General features: G+C 55.8%; 1 protein-coding gene across 14 annotated transcripts in view; it reads right to left on the reverse strand.

Annotated features, from left to right (window-relative positions):
* Positions 1–12482, reverse strand: part of CAMTA1 (calmodulin binding transcription activator 1) — an 829301-nt gene that overhangs the window by 242493 nt on the left and 574326 nt on the right. For 12 of the 14 annotated variants that reach the window (XM_064494103.1, XM_064494106.1, XM_064494107.1 and 9 more), the window contains one exon: positions 1309–1380. The exons of the other annotated variants lie outside the window; for them this stretch is intronic. In XM_064494103.1, the coding sequence (XP_064350173.1) occupies positions 1309–1380 (72 nt within the window). The remainder of the gene's footprint in view (positions 1–1308; positions 1381–12482) is intronic. 14 annotated transcript variants of the gene reach the window in all.

A 12482-nucleotide genomic window follows, 5' to 3' on the forward strand; every position in this document is an offset into this window, starting at 1 on the left:
GCCTCCGAGGGGGACAGACCCTTGGAGACTGACAATGGGCGGGGGATTGGGGAGCAGGGAGAAGCCACATCTTTGCAAATCAGCACCTCCTCAGACGGTCTCAGACCCCACCGCTGATAAACATGCTGAACCACAGACAATTAATTCAGGGAACTAAGAGAAAATGCAAAGGTCTTGGAGGTGCAGGGAGGAGGGCAGAGCTAATGGACAGAGGGCCTGGTCCAGGTGTGGATGCAGAGGCAGCTCTGTGCTCAGCAGGCACCTTCCAGGCACCCTTCCTGGGACCACTGGCCCTTCTGCAAAACATGGTGGGCGCAGCCCCGTTCTCTCAGAACCTGTGCCATGGGCACTGGGGTGGCTTGCTTTCCCATCGGCTGGGCCCCTCCCAACCACACCCCCAGGTCAGGGAGACGCCAAACCCCTGCAGCCCAGGCTAACTTCAACAACAGTGGATGCAGAAAGTGGGATTCATGGTGGGAAAGGCCAGAGGCAGCAACTGCTGGGCAGAGGCAGTAGGAAGAAGTTGGGGTGTTGCCGCTGGGCCTACCAGGTACAGGCTCTACAGAGAGTGGCTGCAAATCAGAGGACGAACTTTGGGAAGGACCCAGGTCCAGGCTGACTGGGCGGATCCCCCAGACCTCCCCACTCACACAGCAATACGTTCCACTAGGCAAGCGGACCACCAATAACCACCAATCGGCAAGAGGCTGAGCGGGCTCCAGGCAGAGCACCAGCACCATGGACAGAGATCCAGGCGCCAGGCCTCCCTGGGAGCTTTGGCAGCTGGGTGGCTCCCCCACCCCTTTCTCCATCCTCTGTGTCATCCACAGCAGACATCACAAATCGAATACAGAGCTCCTTTCCCGCTCTCCCAGCAACCATCCCAAGCCATTCGACTGCAACTGGCATGATTCCAGAAGCCGACTTTCCACACGTGCCAACACCAAACCGCGCGAGAAAGCAAATGTGTGGTTTTCAGCCAAAAGGCTTTTCTCAGTCAGGGCAGAGTGCCCAGGCTTTTTTCCATCCTCACTCAGAGGAAACTGAGGCACCCTGGAAGTACCTGGCGGGAGCTTATCCTCAGCAAGGACTCCCCCCGCCAGGCTTTCTCCCCTTCCTGGCACCTGACATCGCACCTGGCCAGCCACACAGCTGGCCTCAGTGCCACACGCCGACATCCCTAGGAAAGCTGGCCAGGGCGCCTTGGCCTGAGGCTGCCGCACGCAGGAGCCCCACCCCACTCAGCACCCTCCACAGACCCTTCCCCAGCACCGGAGACGGAAGAAGAATCCAGTTCCAGCCACCTACCTGAAGGAGCCAGTAGCACCTCCGGTGGAAGGTGGGGATGATGGAGGAATGGACATAGCAGCCGTACAAGCACTAGGGAGAGAGGAAAAACGAGAATTCAGTTGGAAAGAGGGAAGGAAGGGAGGAAGACGGCGCAACAGAGAAGGAGCAAGAAAGGGCCACGGACACTGCCACCACCCCGGGAGACAGAGGGGCAGCTGCCTCTGTGCCTGGCTCCAGGACCAGGGCTAGGGTCTGGGACACACCTGAGAAGCACAGTTGGGAAACGCCAGTGGGCAAACACAGATAGACAGCTGTGGGGCCACGGGGGCACGTGGGAACCCAGAAAAGCCAGGGACCACGGGAATGTACACATGGATACATTTTGCCTATAATTTTAGGGGCTGGGAATTACCCTGCAGTTCATTCATGGAACCTGGGTTAGGGCCCCTTGGTGTCGGGGGAGGAACTGACAGTTACAGAATTGATTCAAGCACACATACAACTCCAGACCTTTCTTGGCCAAGGAGAGTTGTCTGTGGCGGCCCTGGCTGTTAGGAGCTCTAAGGCTGGGGGGCCGGGGAGGGACATCTCGTCCTAGGACTGACCTCCAGAGCCTGGGACCCCGTGGGGACACCCCCACTTCCTGGTCCTCAGTTACAGTTTTCTATTCATATATGTGTTTGTTCCAAGTATAAACCTGCACTTTTGGCTGATGGATTTGGTTTTAGAAAACAGCCAGAGCCCAGTTGGAGAACAAGGTGGGTGGGGATTCAAGTTCAGGAACAGGATGTGGAGTGGACACGGGGCGGGAAAGCTCTGGTGGAGTTTGTCACTTAGACCCAGGTGGGCGGAGCTGACGGGGGTGGGGGCCAAGTCAGGGCGGCACGTTGTGCTTCTGGGGCGCTGCCTGTGCACACAGCACCGCAGAGGTGGAGAAAGGGAGCTGATGAGAACTGTCAGGTCCCTCTTGAGACTGAATTCTGAAAGTCTGAGTGGCAGGAAACGTTGCCTTTTCTTTTGGAGCCTCCAATTCCAAATTATAATGAGCTCCCTCTATTTCCTTCAGGGTCCCCAGCTTCCCAAAGCAAGCGTTCCAGAAGGGGTGGGGCAGAAAGAGAAGGCAGAGCCGCAGAGCCTCAGAGGATGAAGGACAGGCGAGGTCTCCCTTCCCTTCTCACTAGTCCCCCAACCCGACACCAGTTCTGCAGAGAGAAATGGCCAGCAGCACTGTGTTTGTTTACACCCCCGAAAAGACCAAGTGCAATTTGGTTCGACTAGGAGTCCATTTGAGCCCTGCCTGTCTGATTAGCAGCGTTGAAAGAGAAATCATTTTGGACTATGGGATTCTGGCTGCAAGAAAATCAGATTTCCAATATGTTAGAACTTTTACAGATTGCTGTCAGCTGGGACTTAAGCCCTGTACAAACCAAACAAACAAAGCGGAAATTAATTTAAACGGTTCCCTTGCAATTCTTGCCCGCGAAATGTATTTATTATTAAGAAGGCAATATTCTACCCTGACTTTTCTGGTTTTCAATACACTGTGTCTGCCTATCTTTCTTTCTTTTTTAAATTTTTGATAGTGTAGTCCCTCCTGCCGAAGGAGACTGGTGTTTGGACGTTTTCTGTGAGCCTTTGGTTGCAATGGATGAGCAACCCACCTGCAACGTACATCAGCCCCTTTCCTTTGGAATTTGCATGTTCCCATGGGCAGCTTCATTGCTTTCACTTGTGCAGTGAGCCCAGTGCAGGAGACGTAAACTGTTAAGTCTTCCTTTGAAATAAAAGGCTTCTACCTGCACTTCCCTTCCCACTGTTCATCCCTCTTGAGGGTTTGCAATGACTCCCCCCCCCCCACTTCACCTGTCTCTTTCTCTCACCGCTGCTTTTTCCTGAACTTGAGAAGAATGTGGTTGACTTGCAGCACCTTTTCCCCTCCTCCACTCATGCTTGTCTGTCTGGGTGGGACTGCAGCATCCTTGAACCACGTGCTAAGGAATCACCGAGAACTTCCCGAACACCTACTGTGTGTCCCCTCCGTGAGCACCCAAGAGGACAGCACGGCCAGCTCTCCCCTGAGCCATCCCAGCACCCCTCTCTTGGGCACCCCTCCCTCCCCAGAACTGTCCAGAACCATCCAATAAACAGAATGATGTTAAAAAAGAAAACTCGCTGTTTCTACATCAAGGCTCATGCATTTTAATCAGAGGAACCCTCGGGGCCTCGCTCAGAACCTGGATACTCTATTTTTAGATATTACTCTAACCACCCTGGTGATCTGATGTCTCTGATCTCTGCAGATGAGAAGCATGATCTTCAGAAGGTGGGAGAGAGGGAAGCCCAACAAGAATGAGCCACGTCAAGCGGCGTCAGGGGAGGAAGCTCCCCAGGGAACCCCAAGGACTCGAGAAGCCCGAGGGCATGGGGCCCTCCCAGTGTTGCCTTGCCCAGCACACTGGTCACCTCGTGGCTCGTTTGTCCATCTCTATTCCCTGGACAGGGGCTCCTACAAGGCAGGACCTTAGAATGAAGATGGCCCACAGTCCCCCAACTCAGTATCCTCAGGACACTGGTCCCTACAGCCTGGTGCAGGGAAGGACTGGATATAGCACATGTTTAATTTCTGCTTGTGGAACTCTGAAGGCTCAGGTCTTCATAAAACAGACTGGGAAACCACACTGAAAAACAGCTCCACATTTAGCACTTAAAGGGTTAAATTTCAGTTTCAAAGAAAACTGGCAGTTGATGGGAGCTGGTTTTCCCTGTCTGGGAAGAGGCCTCTGCTATCCCCTCCAGGCAAGCTGGAGGCAGCAGGGGGCGGGGGCGGGTGGGATTTCTGAGCGATAGATCCTGCTTGGGGTGAGAAGGCCCTTGTCCTGCCTGGTGCAAAATGGGCACCGTTTTCTGCCTTCTGGGTGGCTGTCAGGGTCAGGAACTGTGCTGGGCTAGTGAGAGAGGGGTTAGAGGAGGCTACGGGGGCATAAAGGGGAGTCGGCCAAGGGAAGGGTGAAGGAGAGTATTTCCAGCAGCAGGAAATACAGGCAGAGACGGGGTGGTGAGACAGGAGGGGCGGGGCTTGAGGAAGTGCGAGGACGCTGGGATGGGCTGGGGTGTCAAGTGAACAGCGGCGTGGGGAAAGGCAAGCTTCAGGGAGACACAGAGGGTTAGATCACGAAAGGCCATGGGTGTGACAGCAAGGAGCGTGGCTTCACCCTGGGGTGGCGGAGAGCAAAGGGAAGTCATGACCAGATCTGCATTCCGAAGCTCACTGCGCGGCAGCCGGTGTGGCCAGGGAGCAGGGCGGAAGTGGGCTGGGGGCACCGGGACCAGTCCTGTGAGTCCAGGAGGCCCACTGGGATCGGACGGTGGCAGCAGCTGTGAGGGTGCAGAGAAATGGCTGTGTGGCCAGGTATAAGGATGACGCCCCCCCCCCCTTTCTGGCTGCATGGACAGGTACACGGTGGTCCCATCCACAGGAAACCCTGGGGGTGCAGCGGGCTGGTGGGCTGATTTCAGGTTTCAATTGGTGACTGTGAGGCACTTACAAGACCTCCACGTGGAGACACGCAGAGCACAGTAAGCTGCCGGATCTGGTGCTCAGTCTGGGCTGGCATTAGGAGTCGCCACGTCCCAGCAGAGGGGTGGCACTGGAGGCTAGCGGAGAGGGAGTGGGGTCCATCTACTCAGACTGGTTCCAGCCACAGGGAGCCACGCCTCTCAGGTGGACAGAGCAGGTGAGGAGTGAACTTGCCGGTGCTCCAAGCAGCAGGCACGTGGGGTGCCCGGTCTGCCTCACCATGTATCCCACCCCAGCCCTCCCCTTCCATATACCACGCAACCCAAACCACCCCACGGCCCTGTCCTGATGCCAGGCTCTCTGGCCAGTTCCCCTTGTCACCACCGTCCTTACTCCGCAGCCTTTCCGCCCATTTCCAGGCCATACAACAGACAATGTCAACACCCAGCCAACTGGGGATTCATTGCACACAATTTCACGACGCAGCGTATCAAATCCATTCCCTTTACCCACTAATCAAAAAAGCAATCAAGTTTGTCTGTAGTGATCTGTGTTGTACAAACTCCTGGTGCTTTTTGATCAGTCTCTGGGGGTCCCCTGGGGGCTCTCTGGGTTGAGCTTTGCATCTGGGGGCCGTGATGTGCTGCGAGGAAGTCACACCCCCGGGCTGGCAGATAGAGCTCTGTGTGCACATGTGTAAGCGCGAGGTGTGCGTGCACGCCCGTGTAGGGGGTGTGCAAGGCAAAGCACGCCGTGGGTCCCTTGTTTCTGTGCATCACATAAAACGAAGAAAGGAAAGAAGAAAGCAACCAGCTATTTATAGGAAGCTGAGGAGAACTTCGCCTGCGGATGAAAGCAACGCACAGATTAGTTGTATTCGGGACATCAAGGCCTGACAGCTTCCCTCTAACATGCCAGTTGAGCAAGGAAGATTTTTTTTCTTAAATACTCAAAATTGCGTTTATGACACCATGGGGCTTTTTTTTTTTTTCCTAAATAAAGAGGAAAGATAAAATTACACGGGAAACCAATAGCAAACAAGAGCTCCCTTCAGTTCAAAATATCTGCTTCCTACGAAGAAAGGGATGTTTCTGAAGAAAGCCTCGGCCTCAAACCTCCTCAAATGGATTTCTTCCCAACAGACTCGGCTGCCAGGGTCCCCCAGGTGCCAGAGGGCCCATCAGGGCTTGACATCCGATGGCCTCGGGGGGGCCAAGAAGGGGGAACCTCGGGTGGGGATGGCAGCTCATTGGTGGGATGTTGGGACTCAGTAGGGGGGGGTCTCCTCTCTGTCCAGCTCTCAGATGCTCTGTGAGATGTAGCTGCTTCTCCAGCTCAGTCTCTCTGTCCCTCTGTTTCTCTCTGGCATGAGCTCAACCCTCCTGTCGTCCCTTCCACTCTTGGCTTCTGCTCTAGACAAGGCTGCCTCACTGTCCCCAGGCAGACCGGGTGCTTTGCACATCCATGATTTTCCTCATGGTGTCCCCTCCCCAGGGTGGGCTCCCGTCCTCTCTGGTGCACATCCCCCCACCAGCCTGAGTCCATCACAGGTCCTTCCTCCTCCAAGAACCTGTCCTGGTCCGGCCAGTAGAAGGAGTCCCTGGAAATGACCCGTCCAGGGGGCCACGGGCCAGCACAGGAGGTGGACTCCACCTCGGGGTGTCATGCACACCGTCTGTGTCATTTACTTCCACATCCGCGGTCTTGCCCCACCTGTCACAGGGGCCGGCAGACTTTCTGTAAAGGGCCAGATGGTAGGAGTTTGGGGCCCTGTGGGTCAGACGGTCTCTGCTGTAACTGCTCAGCTCTGCCTTTGTGGGGCAAAAGCAGCTTCGAGGCCAGGTGACAAGTGGGCGTGGGTGGCCGTACCCCAGTAAGAATTCATTCATGGATGATGTAATTTGAATTTTGCCTGGTTTTCACCTACCACAGATATTTTTCTTCTTTTGATTTTCTTTCCCCCTCACCATCGAAAAAGAGGTAAAAACCATTCTGAGCTCACGAGCTTAGCTCAAAAACAGGCGGTGAGCCGGATCCGGCCCGTGGGCCAGAGTTTGCTAACCCTGACCCACTGGATTGGGAGGAATGGAAACTGTAGAGTCCTTTGTAACATTTCCCACAGCGATTTCCAAGTGGCAGGTGCTCAGTAAACGCTGGTTGATCCCCACATGGAGTGAATACCTAACAGGGCAAGGAGGCAGTGGCCAAGGCTGACGCACACACGAATCAGTAGCCGCGAGTTAACGAAAACATGTACGAGTGAGCACTGAGCACACGACATCCCACCACCGTCCACGGCAGCTTTCGGAGGACTTGGCTGTTGTTCGAATTGGACTTAGTGGTAAATGTTTGTTTTCTGGGCCTGAGTGTGACCCGCACCTTCCTAAATGCCTTGTGTGAGATTAGCGGACACTCGGGCCCCATCCTTGGGCTGGAGGACCTCCTGGCAAGTAGCAGGTGCTCAGCTTCCTCTTGCCAAGTGCCTCATTTTATTAAGTAAGTGGAATTCGGTGAGACAAGGTCAGGGCCGCGGACAGCAGCCTTGGGTGCAGGGCTGGGGCCATGAAGTCGCTTAACATCTCATGTCCCTGGTCGCCCGTGAAGTTTCTTCTCTAGGTAAGACCTTGCCATTCTGGTTTCTGGAGCCACCTCCCACAGGAGGCAGGGAGCCCCCAGAGCCAAGGTCTGCTGGTGCCCTCCTTCTCGGGAAAGCATGAGTCCAGCGTCTCACTCCATGGACTGCGGGAACGGACAGCCCGAGTATTGCGGGACAGGCCTCTCTAGAGGAGGGACCAGCAACCACGAGCCACAGGAGGCTGCTCAGATTCAAACTCACATAATTCAAATTATGTAGAATGAAATAAAACAGAAATTTCAGGTCCTCGGTCACAGCAGGATCATTTCAAGGGCTCAACAGCCTCATGGGTCAGTTGCTACCCTGTTGCACAGTGTGCACCAACCCATCATCACGGAAAGGTCTACTGGACACTGTGACACCGGAGAACAAGAGTGGGGACCCAATTCAGAGATGTTCAGCTGGGCCTCTCGGAATCTGAGACCCCAGCGCCCAAGATTTGGGGAAGCTAGGGTTTGGGGGAAGAAGTGGAGGCTGGGACTTTTGGGCAGTAGCTCCACTGGGGGGAGTTAGAATGTCTGAAGGTTGGTACCTGTCATTCTGCCTGGGCCTGCTTGAGTCATTCTCCCCGAGTCTCCTGTTCTCTATAAACTCCCCCCTTCTCCCCACCAGAGCCTCCTTTAATGCGGGGATAAGACCTGCTCTATCCTCAGACTAGGTGTTTATAGCAAATCTCCATCCATAATCCTCTTTACGAGGGTCCCTCTGCTATGTCCTCTGCAAACAGATCTGCACCAGCCCCCGGAGCCAGGCCACCAGCGAGGACCGAGAGCTGGGTGGTGGCCCGCATGCTCCCTCAGTGGCCTGGCCCTGGCTCCTCCACTGGCCTCACCTCTCTCCCCCTGGGGAGGTGACTCTGCACAAAGGCAATCAGAGTGAAAATAGATTTTTTTTTTTTAGGTGCCTGGTTTATCTCACACACTTGAATCTGATGCACACACGGTAAAGATGAATAGGTTTTAAAATGTGTCATGGTATAAAGGTGACGAGAAAAAGAGATAACAGAAAGGAAGGGACAATCCACTGAGATGACGATTTAATGCTGCTCTGAAGTGATGGAGGGGCGGGGGCCATTTATTCCGAATACTCCAGGCAGGGCAGTTGAGAGCTAGTGCCAGGGTCAGATGGGGCAACAGCCACACTCTCCCAGGTAGGGCACCCTGGGTTGGGCTGGGTGCAAGGTGCCCCAGGAGGGGGTGTGATGCAGCCCCAAGAAGGGAAGAGTCCCCCTTTTCATCTGAAGGTCGGCAAAGTCACCTAAGAGGAAGTGACTTTTGTGATGGGTCCACAAGGGTGGGCAGGAGTTGGCCAGGGGTCAACAGGTGGAAAAGGCCAGGCCAGGGGACCAGAAAGGGGTTTTAAGCAGAGGGATCAGCCTGGGCAAGGATGTCAGCCCTTCCCAGCTTCATCCTCTTTCCCATCCAAATCTCCCCCTGTGGGATGACACGGAGGGCCGCGTCCATGAATCCACCGAACGTTCTATCAAACCCCCGACGGGCCCCGCTGAGGCGTGGCCAGCAGTCGGCTTTGCACTGGAAGCAAAGGCCCTTGGTTTTCATGGCTCTCCCTTCCCACCAGCCCAGGCCCTGCATGTTGAAGCAGATTTCCTAGGAGGACTGTGGGAAGCTCTGAGGGTTCAAGGAGTAAGCGCAGATGCGGGAATAGAACTCAGATCCGACCCCACGGCTTTCCCGACTCCCTCCTGCCTCCCTCCCTGTCCCCATCTCTGTCTGCATCTCCCATTTCTGTAGGTCCTCCCTGTGTTTCCTCCCTCTCACCACAGTCAAGCTGTCTCCACGTGGCAGGAAGCAGGAGCACCCCCCCTTCAGCTTTGTAGTGCCCCAACATTCCAGCCGTGACCCAAGAAGCAACAAAGCCCCTCCCTTTCAGCTTTGTGGGGACAACACCAGGGAGGGACCCTCACCCACTTGGGCTGTGAATCCAGCCCTGGGACCCTCAGTGGGGCAGGGCTGCAGGGCTCCCCCGCTGGGGTGAAGCACGGTTCCTTCCTGCCAAGGTTTGCCATCCCCTGGAGAAGCAGGTTCAGGGGGACGTGAAAACTCTCCAGCACCTTCCAGATACCCCCAAACCAGTGGCAGCTGCTGCAAGGGGCAGAAGTAGGGCCAAGCAGTCCTGTGGCGCCCCAGGCACCTGAAAGCCAGAGCAGATCACATAGGTACTGAGAAGATCTCGCGCAGGGACGTGGTGGGGGTGGGGCACGGAGTTCCTCTTGCCTCTCCTGTCTAGCTCTACGTGCTTCCGGAACAGAGGCAACCACGGGCAAGGCCAAGGCTGAACAGCCTAGCAGTCTGTCCAAGGTCACGCGGCTAGGAAGAGGCAGAGGAGGACTCATATCCATCCTTCTCTGGCTCAAAGCCCTGGCTCCCTCTGCCCTGGCATGCCACACCCCTTACTCTGGCATCCACACCAATGGCCAAGGTCAGGCCATCTGCAGGGCCCGCCTTCATCAAAGACAGAGGGATAGAGTCCTAGGCTGCTTCCAGGACTGTCCTCAATGAAGGATTTGGTTCGTAATAATCTAAGATTAGACCAATGATTCCATTCGTGTGCTGCCTGCAAAAGCACTGGGGCCCAGAACCTGTTAAACAGTGAATTGCTTTAAAATTAGTTTGAGCCAAGTGGGCTGCAGTCTGATTCGGCCTCCGGGTTGGGTGACAGGTGAGACCTGGAATGTTAGATCTTCGGTGACTGGGCCTCCAGCCCCTCCTCTCTCCTGAGTCAGTCATGGACTGCATCTCCCAGAGCATGAACCCTTGTCTGCAGATGTGGGAGTAGGGGATCAGAGGTGTCAATACCTTGTCCCAGGTCACAGGGACGTGTCCTCAGAGCTGGAAGGACTGAGGGGCAGAGAGAAACCAACGTGGGGGCAGCAAACTTCCACCCTTCCCAGATGGGCAGCGTGCAAGGGGGGGAGAGTCAGGAGAACAGGGCAGGGCCGGCAGGCCCAGGACACGTGTGTGCCCCCAACACTGTCTTGCAGGGAGTAGTTGTGGGTCACTAGCCTCTGGAGACAGCAGAGACGCCCCCACCTCAGCACCTACATTGGCAGGAGCTCAGAGGGGGGCACCCAGGCGTAGGGAGTGGCACCTTGGGAAAGCAGAAAGGGCCGGGGATACCCTCCAGGTGGGGGCTCTGTTGGTGGGGAAAGGAGGAGGAGGCACTGTCCCGGCACTCCACCAGGCTTCATGGCCCCTGGTCTGGGTGAGGAGTGGTAAGAAACACTGCGGGGTGGATCTTGGAGATGGATACTCTCAGTTCTTAGACTGGAGGTTCCCCCAACATCTCTATGGAAAATTCTAGGCCATCTTCAGAGCACAGGCCCTTTCAACAGCTTGAAAGGGACCTAGAGAGGGAATGAGGGGCAGAGGTAAGGGTCAAGGGGACAGTGTGAACTCGGAGAAGCCCCCTCCCTGCCAGCTCTGTCCAGGGACAGGGGAGGTGACAGTCCTGCCCCAGGGCCACTGCACAGCATCAAACCCACCTGGGTCTCAGCCCTAAGCAGATGCCCCCAGGGCCCCCACCTGCCTCCGCTCACCTGGGCCTCTTCCCAAGGGGGAGGCTGAGCATCTGCAGAAGCAGCACATCTAAGTAGGGCCGCTGCAGCCTAACCATGACGTGAGTGAGGAGGGCCATAAAAATTAAATGAATTTTTAGATAAAAAGGCATAAAAATCATGTTTAAAGATATAAATAAAATCCCTGGAGCTTCAGCTTTATTGTTTTTGGGGGGTTCCAGGATTAATAAATTAGCAGGCATAAAACGGAATAATAGCTAAAAATTGATAATAAGGTAAATTTAGATTTAGAGAGGGCGCTGATCCGAGTCATGAATCTCAAGCCAGAGGAGACCAGGGCCAGCGGGAGGGGCAGCGGGTTTAACCCTCTGTGCTCGCTCCCCGCGGCCGTTCCCATCCGCTCCGGCTCGGGCTCTGGCTCCGCGACCTCGGGGAGGAGGCCAGGTCCCTGGCCGCCCTCGCCTGCCCGCTTTCCCGTCACCACGGGACCCTCAGCCAGGTCTATGTGGGCCTCTTTCCTTCTTCCCCGACCCCAGCATTTGCCAAACTGCTTTGGAGAACCAGGATGCTGGGTCATTTCTGAGCCTCAGAAATCTGTCCCGGGACCCAGCCCCTTGGGCCCCGCGAGGGCGCTCATTCACCTCTCCTCCTCTCTGCCCGGCGCGCAGGCAGCTCAGCCCAGCCTCGCGCGCCCCGCCGCCGCCGCCGCCGGCAGCAGGAGCTCCCCTCACCCCGCTCCCCGCCCTCTCTCTCTGTATATGCTCTGATTCACTTGCCTCCCTACTCAGGTTCCTGTTCTTTTAGTCTATTTCAGTGTGTCTGGGCTGTTTATATCCCAGATAACTTCCTAAAAGTACTGGGCATAAATAATAAATAAATAAAGTGAAATTTCCTTTCTCTCATCAAAGCGTGTGGCTGAGACCTGTTTCCTGGAGTCCTGCCAAGTGGCTGGAGCTGATCTTGAAAGTGGTTTGTACCGATCGTGGCCTCCCTCTCCTGCTCTGTCACCCGCCCCCTTCCCCCTTCCTTCCACCAGTGGTTTCAGAGCCCCCCGCATGCTCCCCGGCCCCCTGCACCGAGGGCTCTGAGGAGGAAAACGGACCCCCACAGGTGCCTTTGATCTGTGTGGTTGGTGCTCCCCTTGCCAAGTGGCCTGTTTAGGCTGATGCACCGTAACAGGGCCTCGCACAGTTTAGCCTAAGTGGTGATTAACAGGGGGGACACTGAGCCTCTGTAGGCGGCTAGGGGCTGTGCCCTTGGGGCTAGGAGTTTTCGGTGTATGTTCCCAGGTAGCGGCCTTGCCCTTCTCATCCTCTGTGCCTCGGTCCCCTGTTCCCAGAAGGGAGCAGGGGCTTGGAGATGTGGAAGATGCCGGGAACCCAGCCCAAAGTCCCCAAAGGCCATTCTGATGGCACGGAGGGCAAGTGCTGCCCAGAAGCTGGCTGGCTCTCTGATGGCTGCCCTGCTCAGTGCACGCGGGGCCGGCATTTCTGCCTGTAATTATT

Source organism: Camelus dromedarius, chromosome 14, assembly GCF_036321535.1.
Source record: "Camelus dromedarius isolate mCamDro1 chromosome 14, mCamDro1.pat, whole genome shotgun sequence".
Taxonomy (NCBI): domain Eukaryota; kingdom Metazoa; phylum Chordata; class Mammalia; order Artiodactyla; family Camelidae; genus Camelus; species Camelus dromedarius.